The 21,477-nt window shown below is 39.0% G+C and overlaps 1 protein-coding gene across 2 annotated transcripts in view; it reads left to right on the top strand.

Annotated features, from left to right (window-relative positions):
* The first annotated feature begins 501 nt into the window (after nucleotides 1–501).
* Nucleotides 502–21,477, top strand: part of BOD1L1 (biorientation of chromosomes in cell division 1 like 1) — a 35,509-nt gene continuing 14,533 nt past the window's right edge. For both annotated transcript variants that reach the window (XM_068679936.1, XM_068679935.1), the window contains exons 1-13: nucleotides 502–1,061; nucleotides 1,268–1,392; nucleotides 2,627–2,817; nucleotides 3,981–4,592; nucleotides 5,021–5,170; nucleotides 6,428–6,597; nucleotides 7,068–7,191; nucleotides 7,523–7,667; nucleotides 8,833–8,908; nucleotides 9,767–15,890; nucleotides 17,364–17,431; nucleotides 18,592–18,661; nucleotides 21,196–21,242. In XM_068679936.1, the coding sequence (XP_068536037.1) occupies nucleotides 837–1,061; nucleotides 1,268–1,392; nucleotides 2,627–2,817; nucleotides 3,981–4,592; nucleotides 5,021–5,170; nucleotides 6,428–6,597; nucleotides 7,068–7,191; nucleotides 7,523–7,667; nucleotides 8,833–8,908; nucleotides 9,767–15,890; nucleotides 17,364–17,431; nucleotides 18,592–18,661; nucleotides 21,196–21,242 (8,127 nt within the window). In that variant the 5' untranslated portion in view covers nucleotides 502–836. The remainder of the gene's footprint in view (nucleotides 1,062–1,267; nucleotides 1,393–2,626; nucleotides 2,818–3,980; nucleotides 4,593–5,020; nucleotides 5,171–6,427; nucleotides 6,598–7,067; nucleotides 7,192–7,522; nucleotides 7,668–8,832; nucleotides 8,909–9,766; nucleotides 15,891–17,363; nucleotides 17,432–18,591; nucleotides 18,662–21,195; nucleotides 21,243–21,477) is intronic.

Genomic DNA, 21,477 nt, shown 5'->3' with positions numbered 1-21,477 from the left:
TTTCTAAGTGTGCAGTAAGAGTCCTGAGGCTCTTGCTTTTACGGTCAGATTTGTAACGATTATTACAGATGGCAATTTCTACCATCTGTAGCTGCACGAGATCTCCACTCCTCACACCACAAAACTTGTGTAAGTGAAATATTAGCACCGCCAAGTCTCCTTTTTTAGGCTGCAAGCCGGTCTGGTGTACCTTTATGTATTTTTTGTACTTTTCTTGCGTATCGTGGGGAGGACAGATTAGCCTCTTATGTCAGAGGGAGGAAGCGAAGCACACCCGGCACTCTCCCTCCGTTCCTATGCCAGGTACAAGGACGCCACCATCCCCATCTCTCCATATTTACCGTTCCCTCACAGAAAACCGCTAAAATCCATAATTTAAAACCCCGGGGCACGGCGCGGTGCCTCACGCGTCCACCTCACCCCCTTAGCCCCGCCCCCTCCCCCAACGGCCGCCCCCGCCATGATGGCGGCCGGCGCAGGAAGGGGCGGGGCGGGGCGGGGCACGGCCGGGAGCGCGCAGCGCGGCGCGGGGCGGGCGGCAGGGCCGGGGCGGGGGGGGGGCGGCGCGCGCAGCGCCCGCCCGGGAATGGGGCGGGGGGGGCTGAGGGGCGCCGTTGCCCCCCCCCGCCCCGCCGTTGCCCGCCGGTGGCCCCGCCCCCTCCGAGGGCCCGGCGGCGGTCGCATGGCGCCGCGGCCGCTTCCCTTCCCTTCCCCCGCGGCCGCCTCTCGCTTCCTCCCTCCGTTCCCTTTCGCTTCCGGGGTCAGAGCCGCCGCGGCCGCCGCTGGGGAGCGAGCCCGGTCCCGCGGCCCGGCCGGCAGCGCCGGCAGCCGCCGCCATGGCCAGCAACCCGCAGCCGCAGCCCCCGCCGCCGCCGCCCCCGCCGCCGCCGCCGCCCCCTCAGCAGCCGCCGCCGCTGCCGGGGGCCGGGGCGGCGGCGGCGGCGGCGGCGGGGGGAGGCGCGGCGGAGCCCGAGCTGGTCTCCATGATCGTCAGCCACCTCAAGAGCCAGGGGCTCTTCGACCAGTTCCGCCGCGACTGCCTGGCCGACGTGGACACCAAGGTAACGGGGAGGCGGCTGAGGGGATCGCCGGGGCTCGGGGGGGGTCAGGGGGAGCGGGGGGCGCTGCCCCGCCGCCGGGCTGCCCCTTCTGCTGCTGTTCCCCTCAGCACACGGTGCTCGGGGCGGGGGGCGTGTGTCGGAGCCTCGTGTGCCAGCTCTCAGCTTTGTCTCTCCCGTCTTGTCGGGCCGTTTAACCCCCCCCTCAGCCCGCCTACCAGAATCTGAGGCAGCGCGTGGACAACTTCGTTTCCAACCACCTGGCCACGCACACCTGGAGCCCGCACCTCAACAAGAACCAGCTGAGGAATAACATCAGGCAGCAGGTGCTCAAGTAAGTGGTGCTGCTCGGCCGGACACAAACGGTGCTCTGTGGTGGGTGGCTGAGGCGTTATGTCAGTTCTAAACTGTCCCCTTACTTTGAAGGGACCCCTGAAGAAGGTTCTGTTGGTGGTTGTTAAAGGTGGTGGTGTTTCCGTTAACAGCTCACCATCAGCATTAGCCAGAGCTAGGCTGCGAATGTTACTTTGCCTGGTCCAAGTTGATCTAAGGATGGAAAGCTTCGTTTTGACTTAGGGTGTAAGACCCTAGCTAAAGATTAACTTCCCTGTCTCTTTTAAGTCATCTGGTTTTGAGCGAAGGAGGTTAATAGGATTTGACAGAATGCAGTTAAATTCACAAAATAAGAAACAGGATGTAAATCTGTTACGAGAAGAGCTTTTGCAGAACGGCTGTCATATCAAACTGATGTCAAACACTTACCTCATGTTTGATTATTTCATTAGAGTCCCTTTAGTTTTACTTGTTATAAAATAGTCATAAGAATCGTCAGCAAGTTTCTTCAAGGAAGCATGAGTTTGGCCACTGAACTGGGTCAAATAAGGTCTTTCTGAACAAGTGTGTTCTGTTAGGTATAGTGAAACCTTTGGTGACAGGTACAGAGGATCTGGGGATTTTTAAATAAACAATGGGTTTAAAAGACAGCATAGTCTTTCCTGGAACATACAGGGTTCTAGAGAAAACCCTTAGATAAAAAGTTCTCTGTTGTCATTTATTTTTTTACTTAGCATTAAGGGTGTTCTATAAAGCTGTAAAAACTCTGAGGTGTCACCTTGTATTGTGCAAAAGGTAAATTAGGGCAGTGATGACTGGTCTAGTATTCATCTGTCCCTCATGCCTTCTAGAATGTGTTTGTTTTATGCTAAGGGAGTTGATAAGATCAGGTTTCTTTTTTCCCACAAAAGTCACTTTTATAATAAGCTAATACCTGTAGGCATCACCTCTAGTGATGTAACCAAGGGCCTTTTGTTATGTTAATTCCATGTGATTGGATCACTTTGTTTCTTTAGCTTTTTTTTTTTTTTTTTTTTTAAGTTCGTAAGGCAATAGAGAGAGCTGTGGAAATACAGGTAGCTGGCTAAGTGCACTCCTGCAGCAATATTCAGTAACATTGGTGCTTCACTTGAAGTGCTTAAGAGGGTTTACGTTATTTAAATGAGCATTTATCAATAAGATGTTCTCAAAAAAGTCATTTTTTTTTATTAAGTATTAATGTAACTTTGTTCCAGGTCTGGAATGTTGGAATCTGGAATTGACAGAATTATTTCTCAGGTTGTGGACCCAAAGATCAACCATACATTCAGACCTCAGGTGGAAAAAGCTGTCCATGAATTTTTAGCTACACTGAATCATAAAGAGGAAGCAGGCCCCAGTACAACTCCAAGTGAGGACAAAACAGATGCATCTGTTACAGTACAAGGTATTCTACCATTTCTCTTAGCAATCTATTACCAAAATATTTATTTTTTTCAGGAGAAGAAGCATTAGTTGGGTTTGCTGCTAGCACAGAATTGTTGTCATCCATGCTAGTAAGCTGAGCTCCAGACAGCATACCGTAATACTTGTCTCTTGTTTTTACAAAGTTAGAAGGCAAGAGAGGTGCCATGTACCACTCTGTCACTTCTATCTGAGATTACAAGGGATCAGTTTACTGTAAGAAGGAAAGTTGACCTCAGGGTTTAGCCCTGTATGTGTTATGTGATCAGATGAGACATGGGTGTAAAAGAAAAATGATTTATTTTTTTTATGCATTCATAGATGAATAAAGCTTGTCTTTAAGATGTTTAATTGTCTTAATGCTGTTGCAGTGTCCAGTGAAACTTTAATGGCTAAGATTCTCTCAGGAGCTTAAGTTCTGCTGTAAATCAGCCAATCCTTAGTTTGTTTATAAATGCAGTACTTCCTTTATGATTTTCATTTATGTTGCCTGGTATCAGCTTCTAAACACTCCTGCAGGTAATTGTCTATTCTTTCCCTTCCTAAGAGACTCCACAGCAGTCCATCTATTTGTAACCAGAGCCTTTATTTAAATCCTAGCCCTTTTCCTGTGAGGCCCACTTCCTTTAATGTAAGTGGGTTAACAAGCCAGCTGCAGCTCCCAGTACTAGTCTGTTTAACCCTTTCTCATCCATCTTCAAAGATGTTTCTAAGAGGATGGCAAAGTGATAGCGGGCATTTTGATAGCTCTGTTTTTATATAATCAATACACTGAGTTAATTTCTGATGTCACTTATGAAGATACCAAGGGGTACAAATGTAGACTTCTTGCTGCAGTATTCAGTTTTGTGCTTGTCCAAGGCCTATTGATGGTAAAGTTGAGCATCCATCCCGTAAACGACCCCTGCTTTCACTTGAAGAGTGTAACTGGTACTTTTTTTTCTGAACGACATTCTCCAGATGCAAAATTAGTCAAACCTTTTAGTTATTACTGTTTCAAATAAATAAAAATCACTCTTTTTCCATTTACTTGCTTAAAGTCATTCTGTCTAAATGTCTACTTCCTTTCAAATATTTCAAAAGCTTCCTTTGTGGAAAATCACAGAAACTGAGATGAACTAAAACTTTTATTTCTTACTCTTCAAGGTGTCTCTACTACAACTCCTAGTGGCAATGTAGCTAATGATGCAATGTCCATTTTGGAAACAATTACTTCTCTTAACCAAGAAGCAAGTGCTGCCAGGGCTTCAACAGAGAACTCAAATTCCAAGAACAATGACAAAGTTGCTAAAAGACTCTTATCTCAGCACAGTGTTGATGGTGGTGCTGAGAGAGAGAAAAACACAGAGGACTTGCAAGACAGAGAGAAAGCAACTTCTGATGTTTCTGGAGAAGGAGCTGAAACGCCAGCCAAGTGTGAAGATTCAAATGAGCTTCCCAGCCAAAGTGAAGAAATAAAAAATTCAGCAAAGGATACTAATAGTTTGACTAATACAAGTAAAGAAATACAACAGGAAAGTGAAGAGCAAAAGAGTAAATTAATAGATAAATGTGACAAGAAACCAGACAGTAGTGAAAAAGTTGAAAGAAGAAAAGAAAAGAAAGAGAAACCTGACAAGAAGTCCGACCATTCAAAGAAAAGTGATGATACTACCAAGTCAAAAGAAGAAAAGCAAGGGAGAGAGTTGGAACCAGCGAAACAGTCAGTCCCAGAAAAAAATAGCAATAAACATAAAACAACTGAAAGCACTAAGGAAGGTATGGTGTGGACAATGCTCATTCTTAAAATACAAAGTTGTTTTTGTTGTGTGTGTTTGTTCTTTTCAAATGTATTCAGGAGCTGAATCAGAAGTGTATGTGGAATGTATGTTCTCTGCTAGTTCTGGTAAACTTAACTAGCTAGCCACAGTTATCTCTTGGTTCATTACCCTTAACCAAGGTACCCAAATTAGGAATCTGATCATTTTTGATTCTTCAAGTGTGTGTATTATTGGTCATCTGTGTTATTCCAGTAAGATCTCTCAAACTTCCCAGTCTGCGTTTTAAGGTGTTTATTTATTTATTTATTATTTCTTAAGACAGCTTTGTTTTCAGTGGCAAAAAAACCCACCTGTTTTGGTAAGAAAAGATTCTCAAATATAGTGTGCTGTATTACAGCCTTTTCTCTCTATTCTTTCCTTTGCAAGAACATACATCAATAGATTCGGATTTGGATGTACTCAGTGACATCACTGTCAGCTCTGTCCATACCAGTGACCTTTCTTCCTTTGAAGAAGAGAGTGAAGAGGAAAATGTAGTTTCTGACAGCACTGAAGAAGGGGAGATCACATCAGATGGTAAAACAATTAGAATGTTAATTTTGGTGGTAAAATGGCAAGAAAGAATATGCAATAATTCTGTTATTTGAGTGCATCCTATCCCAAATTTGACATTTTGCAATATTTTCTATTGTCTTTATTTTGAGGAAAGACTTTCAATGTGGAGTGGTAGTGTTTGTGCAATCATGAAAGATGAGCACTAAACATATTTTGAGTCCTTTTTTAACAGCATGATGTATTCTAAGGATTGTGAATCTTACTTGTACTACAGTATTCCAAAGGCAACAGAAACGCATAGCCTTTGGATATGGATGGATATGTGACTTTGCCATGAGCTTTTCACCCTCCCTTCTGCCACAAATTTAGTATATCATTGGAGTGTTTTGTTTGTGATCCTGCAGTAGTGGGTGTAGCAGACTTCGTCAACTTAGGTAGTTTTCAGAGCTTTAAGCGTTTTGGGATTTCTAAATTCTACCTGGCTACAGTAGAAGGAACATGAATGGATCTAACTTCTAAGAGTTTGGGAACACCAAACCTGTTCACTAGCTGCAGTTCATTTTTGAGTTCTCCTTGAGTAGACCTCAGATTCTTTTGATTTCTGCAGATATGTGACTTCTGCGCTCATTAATATCTAACCACTTCATAAGACAGTGACTTAGTACCTGAATGAGTTGTCTCTTGTATACTCTGAGCTTCTCTTCTGCTCTAAGAATATTACTTAGAAGCACTGTATTACTTGCATATTCTCTGGCTTTGGTGTTATCTGTAAATGTGACAGATTGCATGAAGTGAAATAAGCCTTAAGTGTATTTCAAGCATACAAATACTTTGTGTTGTTTGAAGTACAAATATTTTTGCTCTATTGCAAATCATCATGATAGAAATCAAACTATTTCAGTTTTACTTTAATTACATGTATAAACAAATGTGCTCCGTTTATATATTTCAATAAGCCTACTTATTTTTTAAGGTCTTAAACATTGTACAAATTTTTGGTGTTAGAATGAAGCTTAGTTTAATACACAGAAGAAGGTATATTCTGACTTCTTATTTAGTATCTTGGATTTTTTCTTCGGCTGAATAATGTACACAAGTGAATATTCATTTCATGTTTTCATAATCTAGTGGTACTTTGCTCAATATTTGATTTTTTTTGATTGCTTCCATGTTTAAAGAAAGTAAGTTACTAAATTTTGTGTCTTGCTTTTACAAAAATTATGGTGAAAGTACTGCCCTATTTTATCAGTATATCTCTACATTTCACCAACTTTCCAGATGAAGAGGCAAAAAACAATCAAAGTAAGACAAAGCCTCATTCTAATGAGATGAGTGATGGGAAAGCCAAACCTGTTCGTCATGCTTATGTTCGAAAGCCTTTTTTGTACTCCAAGTACTTCAGTGACTCTGATGATGAGCGAACTGTAGAGCAACGCCGACAATCCATTGTAAGTGTGAGTTTTGTTACTGCTCACTGTCATAAGTCCTTAAACTATTCAGCACAGAAATGTCACTTATAACCAGTGGTGGTTTGTGAGGGGGAGTTTCCTGTTTCTTTTCATTTTGTTTTTGTTGCTTGTGTCCCTCCTTCATACTTCAGTCAGTATTGCATGATCTGGAACACCACACTGCAGGGAAGTACTCTACTGGGTGAACTTAGAAGGCTTCTAGCAGTTGGGGAAAACTGCGGTTTTGACATCTTTTCCTTCACTCTCAAAGGAACAGTCTTTTGGTGTTGACAGAGGATTTACTAAGTGCATGCAGCCTCTTCACAGAATAGGTGATAGGTAGATTTTTCTTTAATTGCGTCATTCAGTGTGGAGAGTAAAAAAAATGTAGGTTTTAGATGTATGTTTGTAGTCAAAGAACACTCTTTGACCTAATGATAATTTATTTTCTCTTGCTTATATATCTCTAGGCCAAAGAAAAAGAAGAGAGACTCCTAAGAAGACGAATTAACAGAGAGAGACTCGAAGAAAAGCGTAAACAGAAAGCTGCAGAAAAAACAAAGTCACTAAAAAGTGGAAGTCAGAATGCTAAAGGTATGAAAATTATGAAAATTATACATTAGCCTTTTATTTCTTTTATTTTAAGGGAAAATAACTTTCAGAGTAAAATAATGTCAGTAGGTCTTTTGTCTTCTCCCTTGAAAGCCCATTGTTTTAACAGTAATGTGATAGGAAAATGGATAATGCAAATTATTAATACAAATGTCTCCAATTTTTCATATATCCGTGATTATTTTACTTGAATACCCATATACATTAGCATTCTCTGCTACACGTTAGTACTTTCCACTTTCAATCTCATTTATAGCTCAAACAGTGATACAAAGACATACTTGTGCCGTTCACCATTTGTGTATTATTTTAGGAAAAAGTGGCTTGAACATAGAAGAACCTTCAGCAAGAAGTCTCGAGACAAAAACTACCGGTACCAGCATTAAGGATGTGCTTAAGGAACAGAAATTCTTAGAAAAAAAAGTAGCCTTGAGCAGAAAAAGAAAAAGAGATTCAAGGTATTCATGTATTTGCTCAAAAGGAATGAAGTTTTTAGAACTTAATTTCTGTAGATGTTCTCTTCAACTTTGCAGTTAGCCTTACCTATTTTAACAACTTTATCTTAAGACATCCAGTGAACTTTGTTACTAATACCTCATCAAGTTGAGGTATAAAATCAAGTTACATCTCCTTAATGTAGTGCAGCTCAGACAGGCTGCAGTAGCAGCCTTTGTGTGACTTCTAATCCACACAGTGATGATAAAGATGTGAGAATGGAAAGCTGTTAAATGTTTGTGCGTCTAATATAAAAAATGAGTGTAATGTATTTCCATTAACTTTTATTCTTCTTATCTGGCTGAGTTCCTAGTATATATTTATTATTTTGTGTTCTGTCATAATTTTTTGCTAACTTTCCATTAATACATCATTTCTTGACTTAACAAATGAAGATTAGAAAAAAAGAAACTTATCAGATTGATAGTAATTAAGCTAATTGACTGCTTGTGTATGTATTTATGTTAATACATAAAAAAAAAATACAATTTGTGTGTATATATTGTAGATATACGGAAATATATTATGCAGAGCAGCATGAGCTGAGATATACCCTGCAGTCCTTCAATATGAGTAACTTATCATAGAATATCCCAAGTTGGAAGGGACCCATAAGGATCATCAAGTCCAACTCCTGGCACCACAACTTAAATAATTAATTCAGTCTTCAGCTTGCCCTGGTCTTTAATTTGGTGTTTTAAGTGGATATATACATACATATCTAGATACACATGTATTAATATTAAATAAGACAAGCTTCTGAAAGACAAAAACAATAGTTTATTTTTTTTTAAGTTCCCTTTCCTGTGGTAAAGGGAGAATGCGTTTTTCTCTGTGGTAGGGTCTCTTATTCATTTTACAGGGACAACTGTAGTACTAATACTGTCATACTAACATTCTCTGCTTTAAAGCACGGTTGTCCAGAGAGTGCCTGTGAAGTTAGTACACATAGTTTTCCAAGAAGAAAAAAAAGCTTGGGCATACCATTTAGTCAGAAGTTGTGTGACCGTGTTCAGTGTTTTAGTGTGTGTTTGTCTCTCGCCTTCAGCTTTAAAAGCAGAAAATTTACAAACTAATGTTAGTCTGTTATTTTCCTTTTTTAATTGCTTGTCCAAATTCCTGTTTCAGGCATGTTGAAGATAATTGGAAAAAGAAATATGAGCCAACTGAAGAGGATTCTAAGGAAATTCAAAAGACAAACGAGGTATGTGTCTCCTAAGCTATTAAAATTCACTTCAATAAATGAATATTGTGATCTTTCTTTTTAATTATAAAAGGGCTTACTCATACATCCATACCAAACTGTATACTACTCCATTCATTCCTGTGAATTATTTTTTTTTCCTGCTACTACTTTGAGTTGGGTTAGTGATACAACATTACCATGGTAGTGTTTTCTGAATTCCAGTAAATATTAGGTTACATAGTGTATGGTGCTGGCCTATTTTGTAGTGGGAGAAAAGAGAGAGTTTGAGCTGTATTCTGTAAAACATGTTGGATTTTCTAAAGGAGTGAGGTACGTCTTACATGCAAAGACTTGAGGAGTTTGATCTACATAAATTTATCCTTGGGAACTTATAGAGAAACTAAATATAGTCTGAATAGTACAGAAAAGACAGCTTTTAGGTTGAGAGATTTTTATCAACAATGTTATTACCAAAAAAGTGATAGCTGGAAGTCAAGCTGGCAATCTAAAACTATCTTTTGTGGGGTTTTTATTTTTTATTTAAACATTATAATGGCTGTTTGAAATAAATTATGGAACATTTGAAAGGGTTAATATTTTGAAAGGGTTTTAAATTTGAAGAAAGGTTACTTTATAAAGAAGTGATATTCAAAGTCAAGCAGACCATTAACTTCTGTTTCTTTTGGCTTTCCCACAATGGCAATCAGTGGAAATAAATAAGGCAAATATCCTTTTCTTGCCAACAATATTTTAAATTAATTTTTATTACAGAAAGTGGGTCCCCTGCTCTATTGCTCTTATGGATAGTTTGTCTTCTAGAATTCTGTCAGGCATATAGTGAAGGAACTGTGTAACATGTTTAAATTTCTTTTACAGACTTGTGAAAAAAATTCTTCAAAAGAATTAAAGCATAATCATGGGAAAAGTGAAATCTCTAAACCACTTAGAAGACTTTCAGAATCGGTGCATTCAACTGAGGAAAGCAAAAATGATTCTAAAGTGGAAAAGGAACACAAAAGAAAAACCTCTACCTCTCTTCAGGCTGAAGGAACCCAGCAGGACAGTGAAACGAGGGATCCAAAAAAAATGGATAGAGCAGAAGTTAATAGTGAAGAACCACAAAAGCAGAAAACCACATCTAAAAATGAAAAGCACCCCAAAAAAGATAGTGAGGCAGAAATTCAACATACAAGAAATTCTGCCAGAAAAGAAGCCAAGTCTTACAGAGATAAAAATGAAAAGGAAATAACCACTGTAGAAGATAAAATTTCTTTAAAGCACAAACATAAAGGAGACAATGCTCATAAGTCAGGTGAAGATGTTGAACTCCATTCTTCTGAGAGAGGTTTGAAAGGTGAGGATGGTGCTCAGAAACATAATCAACAAATAAAGGTTTCCGCAGATGACAAACCTGAAAGAAAAAGTAAACACCGAAGTGAACGGAAAATATCAGTGACTGGAAAAGATGGAAAAAATATTTCTGAACACACTTTAAAAACTGAAGAGTTGCTGCGTAAGGAAAATAAAAAAGACAAGCATCTCTCAACAGAAAAATCAAGAGCAGAATACAAGTCCAAAAGGTCACTGAGTGATTCTAGGCCACAGAAGGATTCCCTAAGTGCCTCAAAGCAACTTTCTTCTGCATCACAAAAAAGGAGTGAAAGTTACTCAGAAGATAAGCATGAAATAAAATCAACTAATTCTGAATGTAATTTGAAACAAGAAGATGGTGTTCATAAAGACAGACGAAGATCTAAGAGCCTTGTAGAAGACAAATCGTTGTTAAAGTCTAAGTCAAAGAGTCATAATAAACAACTCAAAGCATCTGAAACTGAATTACAGGAAAATTTAGCAAAACAAGAGACTAGTCAGAAACAGGACAAAGAAAAGAGCATGGAAGAGAATGATTCAGATAAGCAACACAAATCCAAGAATGAAAATAAAGTTTTTGAGGAGAGTGGTGCTGATACTGAAAATGAAAGTGGCATACAATCAACTCAGGGATCACAAAAAGACTTCAGTCACAAAGTTAAGTTACATTCTGGAGAAAGAGGATCTGTTAAAGAGAAATGTAGAGGTGATAAAGATTTAAGTAACTCCAAACTAGAAAGAAGGTTCTCTGTTGAAGGTCACAAAAGCAGAAGCTTAAAGCACAGCAACAAGGAAATAAAGAAGAAGGAAGAGTGTGTCAAATCGGAGGATAAAGATACTAAAGAAGTGGACAGTGGACATGAAAAAGTGTTGGGCATCACAGTAGCAATGGATAAAAAACAAAGTAAAAAGATACCCTGTGAAAACAGAAAAGGCAGTGTATCAAACCAAGATTTGTTTGGAGAGGAAAAGCAGTCAGCTGGCACAACTGTAAGTAGCCATACTCCAGCCCCTCAGAAGTCAAGTGTGAATACTGATGGTGTGTATTCTGGTCATGAGGGAGAGATGATGGAACTTGACGTAGAAGAAGCAAAAGTACAAGAAGCATCTAAAATTGAAGGAAAAAGCATTCTAAATTCACTCCAAGCTGCAGATGCCAAGTACACAGCAAAAGAAAAAATTGCACTCTCTGTTTCAAGTAAGGAGTTAAAACACAGTATGGCAGATCTTGGAGCTTGTGAACCACAGTTTCTGGCTGCAGTTGAAAAAGCTGTTAAACAAGATATCCCTAATAAGCAAGATGGTGCCTTAGACGCTTTGTCCAAACAAGTTTCCATGGATCAAGGACCCAATAAACAAGGGGCTTCTAAAATGAGTGCTGTGCGTGAAACAAGTCGTAGAATCTCACTGAATGCTCACAGTAAAGATGAAACTTCAGAAGACAGCAGAAAACCAAAGAATTTTAAAACTGTGATAAATTCTAATTCAGATAATGTTCCTTCAGCAGGTAATTCTTCCAGAGAAGATGCTGCTGATGCAAAGTCCATGGATATTGATATCTCAGATTTTACAGATTCCTTGGGTAGTATGTCTAAAGAGGAATGCCATAATTCAGATGGGACTTCTTTGTCTGAAGATGCTTTCATTTTGAAGAATGATGCAGCACAGGTTGTATACATGGAACAACAAGGTAGCGCAACACTGAGTTCTGTCATGAAAGATGGTGATGGCAACAACACTATGACAAACAATATAGAAAAGGATAACGAGGCACCACAGCCTGATGAGCAGGCAATGGAAGACAGTACAACTGGCTTACCTATTAAAGAAGGTTATGGCAAATCAACAAAGTTAAAAAGCACTCAAAGAAGAGAGTTGAAAACAAAAGAGGAAAGCTCGGTGACTGACGTGACTGAAGACCGTGGAGACGTAAAAAGAAAAGGACATCTCCTAAAAAAAGTAAAAAGAAAAGAAAGAGAGTGTTTGCAAATAGACCATTCCACAAAGGGAGAGAGGAGCACAATGGTGGATAATGTGAAAAAGAATGAGGTGCATGATGCTGATGATATGATACAATCTTCCTCTGTGTTAGTGCCTAAAAGAGTTCCTGAAGAAACTAGGCAAGAAGGGAATGGTGTGATTGGCATGGAAGATAAAAATGAAAGCAATGCAGTAGGTACCAGTGCAGGAAGCAGCAAACTTAGTTTGTTGTACAGCAGCCTGCAAACGACTCCAGCCACTGTGATAGGAACAAGCACAGAAAAGATTGAGAGCACTGTAATGGCCACTAGTACAGGAGAAGAACGAACTGAGAGTGCATCACATTCTGAAAAGGAAAGTGATGCTACAACCACTTGCGCAGAAGAAGAAAGTGAGGTGGCGTTAATCTGCACAAGCATAGAAGCTGATGAAGGTTTCACAACAGGTGTATGGGTAAAAAGTAGTGAGGGAGGCAGTTTCATCACGGGAGCAGATATCGGTGAGTGTACAGTTGCAGCAGCAGAAGAAGGCGGTGGCAGTGTTGTCACTGAAGGGTTAGCAGAAAGTGAAAGTTTCCTAACAAGTACAAAAGAAGAAAATGGTGACTGTACCATGGTTGATGCAGAACAAAGTGGTAAGGATTCAGTCAATGCAAGTGGAGCAGAAATTGAAGATAGTGTGAATAGTGCTGGGACAGAAGAAAAAGATGATGCTGTGACTAGTGCGGGCTCTGAAGAGAAGCGAAAGACCTCACCTTGTGGAGATGCAAGCAAATTAGAAAGTTCTGTGTCCTGCCTAGGTGAAGTGGAGAGTGATGGCGCTGTAACTAGTGCAGGGACAGAAACAGGTGAAGGATCAACAAGTGGTGACAGTTCAGCAGAATTCAGGGGCAGTAAGAGAGCTGGCCGAGTAAAAGAACACGAAGGTACTGTGACTTGCACAGGTGCAGAAGAAAGAGGTCATAACTTCATTATGTGCTCAGTGACTGGTACAGATGCCCAAGGAGAAAGCACTGTAAGTGGGGCGTGTATTGCAGTGGTCACAAATAATGAGGCTACAACTGGAACTAATAGTGACAAATCTGAGGATACTATAAATGGTGAAAGCGCAGTGACCAGCACAGGCATAACTCCAGAAGATGATGCTGAAATTTCAGTAGTCTGCACTGGACTGGAGGACAGCAATGAAGGGTGTGCGGTTTCTTTAGATGCTGAAAAATGTGAAAGTCTAATGGATAGCACAAGGACAAAAGAGGAAGCCAGTATCGCTATGGTTAGCATTGGTTCATGTGATGATGAAGGTTTTGTGACTAGTACAGGCTCAAAAGAAGAGGATGAAGAAGATGAGGGTATTGTGACCAGTACTGGAAGAGGAAATGAAGAAATTGAGCATGCTTCTACTTGCACAGGAATGGAAGGTGAAAATGCGCTGATCTGTATAGGTGCAGAAGAAGGTGAAAGTTCCATTATCTGCATAGTTACCGAACAAATGGAAGCTGAGTCAGGAGTGGCTGGCACAAATGTAAATAAGCTTATGGTTGACAGCGTGACGGGTGCCGAGAAAGAAGCTAGTCATGGCACAACCAGCAAAAATGCCAAAGGAATTGTTGAAAGTAGTGTAACCAGTGCAAGTGCTGCTGATGAGGGTGCCATGGCTGCACATACAGGAAAACATCAAGGTACCCTCATTCCTATGGATGCTGAAGAGTGTGAGGGCCCCATGACTAGTGCTATGGCACTGCAGGATAAGGGTCAGCCTGGTGCTGAAGAAGGACGTGAGAACGCCATGACTTCTTTTGGTAGCAGAGAACCTGATGGGTCTATAAGTAGTGCCATTCCAAAGGAAGATGACAACTCTCTTATTTCTCCTGACAGAGAGGAAAAAGTTAAAGGTGATATTATCTCCACCAGTACAGTGGAAGAAAGCGATGCTCCCTTACATTCAGCCATGGATGCTGAGGAAGGTCCGCTTGCTGTTACAAGAGCAAATGAAAGTGGGCAAAGCTCTATGGTCTTAGCAGACACCGAAGACACAGAGGTGCCCATGCCCAGTACAGCTGCAGAATTTAAAGAGAGTGTGCATGCTTCTAGCAGCAAGCAGGAGAAAGATGAGTGCACGATGATTTCCACTAGTATCGTGGAAGAATTTGAGGCTCCTATGTCAAGTGCCACTATTGAATACAATGGTGAGCTCCCCTCTGTGAAAACAGAAGAAATAAGTGAGAATACTATGGTTTCTATAGATATGGAAGTATATGATGTTCCCATGCCCAGTGCATCCAGTGTGGGAGGAGATGATGATGATGAAAGTCGACCAACTGCTAGCAGTAAAGAAGAAAAGGATGAGTGTGCTATGATCTCCACAAGTGTTGTAGAAGAACAAGTAATCCTAATGTCAGGTGAGGTCACAGAAGAAGCAGTTCAGCATGTCTCAGACACGGAGTCAAAAAATGAAACGGTAATGATCTCCACAAGTACAGCAGAATGTTTTGAAGCTCCTATGTCTAGTATAGCTGTGCAAGATGAAAATAAACTCACTGCTTCAGAAACAGAAGGGAGATACGAAGCTGCTATGATCACGACAAGTATGACAGAAGAATGTGAGATAGTCCTGATCAGTGCAGCACCACAAGCTGAAAGTCAGCTTCTTGTGGCAGAAGGAGATGAAGAGACCATTCTCTCTCCAAATGCATCAGAGGAATGCAAGATCGTGGAGACCACTGCAACTGTAGATGAAGGGTTTGGACTAGCTGCTTTCAATACAGATGCAAAGAGCGAAGGTTCTGTGATTTTTGTGGGAGAATGTGGAGCTCCTGTGCTGAGGGTTGCCACCAACAGTGAAGATCAACATGCTGCTTCAAGTATGGGAGATAAAGAGGAAGGGGCAGTGATCACTCTGAGCACAATGGAAGAATGTGATAGTCTCTTCACTTTTGCAGTCATAGAAGAAAGTCAACTTGCTGCTGAGAGTACAGAAGAAAAAGACAAAAGTGAGGACATCTTTAATACTGCTAACCAAATTGAATGCATCCTATCAACCACGGGCCCAGAAAAAAGCAATAATTCTTTGCTTGTTATTGATAGAGAGAATGAGGCCCCTGAGAGTATTGTGCAGGAAGAATCAGCAGCATCTCAGACTGCTGTAGACAGTGAAGTCACAGAAACGGATGAAAATTCAGTGAACCTCATGAGTGTAGATGAAGCTCTTTGTGTGGAGATTAGTACAGAGACTGCTGTGAGTGCAAGTCCTTCCTCAGAGGCAAATGAGGATGACGAGCAAGCTGAAGATGTGTTGCAGGCAGATGATACATCAGAACTCTCTTGTATGATTTCAGAAGCAGCAGTAGAGAGTGAAACTCTACAGAATGTAAACTGTAAATTTAACTCAAACTTGCTTTTAGAAAGCGAATTTTCTGAAAGGACTCCACTGCCTAGGCCACAGGCTCTTTCCTCAGTTTCTGCAAGTGAAGTAACTGTAAATAATGACCACGGTGAAGTGACTGTAGAAGCAGAACTAGGGGAAAAAAAGAACCTGCCTGTGTTGCATGTGGAAGAACTACATGGCAGTGATGACAAATTGAACTTGGTCAAAATAGATGATATTGGAATTGAAGTTACTTTTCAGAAAAGTAATACAACATTTAATTCAGGTGAGGATTTGTGTGCTTTTTTCCTCTCTTGAGTTTATAGTTGTCATTAATAAATGCTGAATTAGTAATAACTTCTGTTGTTCAAATATACCAGACTTCTGTGTAGTTTGCAAAACTCTAATATATTAAAGAATTGGTGGCAAATACTTTAAATAAGCATGTGATTCTGAGAGCGTTGGTGTGACTGCACAAAATTAGCATCTGATGTATGTTTTAAAAAAGTGCAGAAAGATAAAATGTATTGAGTTATGATCTAAGTTATGATGTTTGCAAGGGATAATTATCATGGAGCTACAAATAGGTTTTGTTACTAGCATGTTCTGAAATTCAGGAGTACTTTTATAGGAAAGAGAATGTATTTCATTTAGACATACGTTCAACATTCTAAGAATGGTAACTTACTGAGTTTTGAAGATTGAGTGACTATCCTTAGTCGTAACTGCAGATTTTCTCAGGGTAGTTTCTTAATGGTAATACTTCAATTCATTCTATTATGCTGAATTTTGTCTTGTCTCTACACTAATAGACTTGAAATTATCATTCTTCGTGTTTCTGGAGGAGTTAGTGATCCTAAATAAACAAATGTTTTAGGAGAACAATGATTTTAGGTGTCTGTTTTTAATATAGAACTCAAGATACGATAGCATATGACACTATCGTGATTTATTTTTAAGATCTATTTTTCTGGAATTTAACATTTGAAGTGAACTTGCATGGTTGCTAGTTCCTTAAAATACCGCATAATGAACATCCTGCTATTTTTTAGCCTTTCTCTTTTTTAAGCCTCCAGAGTAGTTGAAGCAGTACATTTATGAAATAAGTTCTGTAATTAATTATGAATTAATGAATATAATGAATTCAAAATTTTAAGTTTGTTAAAACTATGGAGGAACTAAACTGTGGGGAAAAAAAAAGGGGGAAAAAAAAAAGTAGAGAAATATGCCTGTCCTCAGTTATGCCAAGGGACGTGGAATGATGTTGGTCAAACACTTCTTTTAAAACCTTTTCCTTCTCACATATTTCTCAAAAGTTAGTTTTTCTGTTTTGGTATTTCACTAGTTTCTTGTCATCCACTGATGCAGGCTTTGTAAGTACCGGGGTAACAGTAGTTTGTATTTAATGCAAAGGTAACTTGCTGTTTGGAATTTTGTGAGAAAATCTGTTGATGTTTTCAAAGGAAAAGCAAGAAAAAAAGCTGAAGTCAGAAGTCCATAAATAAGCTGTGGTAAATCCTGGTAACTTCTATTCTGCAATCTTTTTGTATTTAAGAAAAAACAGAGAAGTACTTGTGTTCTTGCAGATGTCAAGGTTTCTTTTAAGCTGGTTTGCTACAGACAGGCAACTATTGTTTCCATTGCCTGCAGGAAGGGGTTGAATTCATGTGCTGGTTCATGAGGGATAGAATCCTACTGTAGCATGAGGTAACTATGGCATAATGTAATTAATAATTTTAACATATTTGTATTTCATTAGGCAATAATGCAGCTTTACCAAAGTTGGCAGAAAAAGTAGAACTTGAAACTAACTTGAAAACTGAAGAGGTATGTGTTATTTTTTTTTGGCTGTTTCTTGTATGATTACATAAATTTTCTAGGGTTTCCTTACTAAATATTTGATTTCTGTGCAGCAAGGATTGCATTTGAACCTCAAAACATTTAGAAGGTCACTTTTTTGGAATATTTAGCTGCTCTTCTAAGCAGTTGGCATTTAAATTGTGTGATATCCATGTTACTCTGTGGCAGAACCAATTCCCTTCCTCAGCCGTGTTCCTTCCATGACAGTGACATCCGAGTTTGCTTTTCTTCAGAACTAGTTATACTGTACGTTGTTGTTTCTGATATTACTTGTAAAGTATTCATGTATACCTTGTAAAGTATTCATATATGCCTTAACACTCACAGGTGGCAGTCAATTAGTGTTCTAAAATAGTAAGCATACAGTGCTGTTCATTTTATTGTATCCCTCGGTTCAGAGCATGGCTCAGAGACTTGCAAGCATTTCTGGAAGGGCCACCAGGCACAGGGCAGACCAGTTAAGTGTTTCTGAGCAATGGTTTCAATGCATTGAAATGCACTTTGTGAAAATCCACATCAGCTTCAGTCTGGTGGGATTTACAGAGTTGAGTTCAGTACCGCCTGCTGTACTGTTTACCAGTGTAAGATGGTGGTCCTACAGGCAGTATGGTTATGTTCACATGACACTGTACCTGAGTTTACAGTGTTGGGATCTGACTGCATGCTGCATAAGTGTACTTACCCATGCGTTTGTAATATACAGCTGATCTGCAGCTTTTATTAAAAAAGAAAGAAAACAGACATGAGTTGGAAAATGTTCACTCAACTTGGTTAGATATGTATTTTTCTGTATATGTGCGTATGTTTCTGGAGTACTTGTCATGACCAGAGCTCCTTTTGGAATAAGAATTTGCACCTTCGTGAGATTTCTTTTGGAATCTCCTTGTTAAACTAATCCATTCTTATCATACCATTGTTAACTCTAAGGTCAAGCTCATGGCACCGCAGTGTTCAACAGTAATGTAACTAAGCTCTGGCAGTGTCTCCTATTAATATTTGTACTGCTGTCTTAGCTATTGAAGGCTTATCAGTCAAAAGGCAATAGTAATTACTACATGAGGGAGGGGAGCAAAACATAATTGTGCTGGATGCCTGTAATATTTTGTTTTCTCTGATTTTGCATTTAGCCGCAACAACCTGAAAGTCCAAGGAGTGAAGAAGTATGTGTGGATCTTCATATTAAAGAGCTACAAAAAGGTGATGTTTATGCTGATAGTATATTATTTTTCATTCTGGTTTGATTATTACTCATAAGGGGAATTTTGTAGATTTGATACAGACTTTGTCTAGAGGTCTTGAAGCAAAGCCTGTGGAAATCATCACTAAATGCTTCTTAGGAGCTCATATGGCTTTGCATTTGGTTTACAGGAGAGAGGGGGAGGATCAGCTTTTTCTTCCAATATAATACATTAAAAAAAAGGTGGACAGCACTTAAAGTTAAAAAAAAAAAAAAAAAAAAAAATGTGGATTTCAATAGAATATTAGCACTCAATAAATAAAATAATGTTTGATGCTCAGGAACAGAAACTTCCGCAACGAGTGGCTTTCTTTCTGAAATTAGAACAACCTTGTATCTGGTGTTGTGACAGCCCCTTGGGGATATGATGTCAATTAAGTAATGTATAACTAAGCCACGGAGAGTTTACAGAAAGTTAAAATATATATGTATAATAATAATAATGGGAATTTTTTTAGTCTGTTTTGCCTTCCATCAGATTAAAACGTTTCTGGCTAACCACTGAAATCTATCCATCCACTAAAATTTGAATAGTATTTATAAGTAGGTAGTCACCTAGCTAGAAATCTCAGTCAACTCTAGATCTGTGCTCAGTAATTCATTTTCAATGTATTAAATTAGTCTTAAATGCAGGGGAAAAAAAAATCCCTCATTCCTAGAAACACATTTTCAAATGTGTTAGAGTTGTTTGGCTTTCCTATTAAAGCAGAAACACACCCCGACTTTGTTCCCATCCTGATGGATTGCATGCTCCAGATGCTTTACAAAGATGTTTACAACACTACCAGATGAGAGTTAATCTTCAGTTAATGGAGTAACAAGCAAAACTAAAATGAATTCCGGGAGGTACCAGTGATATTGCTGTATAGAGTCCAGAGAGGTTAAAGATGCATTTCCTCTTATGGAAATTGCAGCTGAAAGCATAAACTGAAAGGGTACGCTATAAAGTTTACTTGTATACACATAAAAATTTACCAAAATAACTTTACAAAATAGAGGACAAAATTAGGAGCAAGGTGAGATGTGCCTTGTGAAGCCTTAGATTCCTTTTTATTCTTGGGGTAGGTCAAATTCATATACCTACTTTAATGGTGTAGTGTATTCATCCAGGTGTTAAGAGAGATGCTCAACTCACAAGAAAGAAAGTGTAAATCCCAAGAATGGCTTAGAAGAATGTGGTCTTCAGGACACCAGATCTGTGCCACTTCACATCACGCAGTCACCCAGACAGACACTACTTAAATTTTAAAATGTGCACATTGAACTGGCTGCAATAATCTTGTTCCATGTAAAATGTTTAACACAAATCCATTTGTTGTGTAAATCATGTTGGATATGACACACACTGAAGAAAGAATAATGCTTTGTAGCTCTTGGTAGAGATTTTTTTTGCTTTTTCCCCACACACACAATAATCTCTCTTTTATGTATATATATATATACATATAGCTCAACGTACGTAAAAGGAAGTTGTTTAAAAGACAAATGTGTGTCCTGTCATCAGTATGAACAGCAGACACAGTAGTTTAGTAGTCCAAGCTTCCTTGGAATGTAAACAAATCATTGCTGTTTGAGTGGGTAGGATCTAGCTCTTCATTTGACACTGCTTTAAAAATTGGAAGATACTGTGCAACTAAACAGTATAGCTGTGCATAAATTGTTCCTAAAACTTACAGGTTTAAGAAATCAGCTACAAACTGTATAGAGTTTTATGTAAAAATAGCTTTATTGGATCATGGGTTTATGTTCTAGCTGAAAGAAAAGCTGTTTGGAAAGTGTTAGCAGCTTTTTAAAATAAAAATACTAATTCATTTGCCTATGTGAATCAGATATAAAGGTGGTTGTTTGTTTTTTTTTTTGAACCCTCTCACAGAACAGCTTTTTTTTTTTTCTCTACTTATATCCATATGAAATGACTTTGAAAGGTATGGAATTTTTCCAAATTGCGGAGGACTCTTTAGTTTCCATAATATGTAATTATTTTCCACATTTTTGTGATATGTAAGGTTTGGCTCTGGAGTACAGCACAGTCTAGCAATCAAACAGCTTCCGTATGTGCGCTGTCTCACTGCTACAATTGTGCAGACTTTAGTTCTCTGCCAAGCCTGATGTTACAGCTTAGTTTTCAGCATAGCTTACTTCATCCCATGATGTAGCATCTCGGTCTGCGATGTTGGTGACTGACTCATTCAAATGTCAGAAGTGTATTTGCGACTTCAAGGTTCCTGTATGTTTCACAGAACACAGCCTCGTGAATGCCTGTATTTTTATCTTAACATGATTCTCATCTATCTATGCTTTAGAAATCCATTTGCTTTATTTTTGTTTGATGATACACTGTTAAAGGGTAAGGTGCTTGGGTAAATGGTATTTTCAACACTGAAAGCAAGTTATATAGTGTCACGTACTTACTTAGAGCCCTTTCAGAGAGGTGAAATAGAAGATATGAAGATATTTTGCTGCTAAACTTTTTTTTTATTATTATTATTTTTAGGAGATTTGCAGCAGAGGAATATTGCTACAGGAAGAGAAACTATTCATGTAAGTTTTTTTGTTTTTTTTTTTTAAAGTTTACTATCAGTTTATGCTGCTTTTTTCTTGCTTGCATTACTTCTATTTACATTAAAACTTCTATTTACATTAAATATTCTCTAAACAAAAATATTATTTCTTGTATATGCAGAGCCTATGTATGTGTATATATGGAGACTGTGCAGCTGTGTAGGTTGATGCCTCATTACTCTTTTGAATTTACAAGTAAATAAATCTTTTATTG

Source organism: Anas acuta, chromosome 4 (assembly GCF_963932015.1).
Source record: "Anas acuta chromosome 4, bAnaAcu1.1, whole genome shotgun sequence".
Classification (NCBI taxonomy): domain Eukaryota; kingdom Metazoa; phylum Chordata; class Aves; order Anseriformes; family Anatidae; genus Anas; species Anas acuta.
This window is presented reverse-complemented; position numbering and strand designations above follow the sequence as displayed.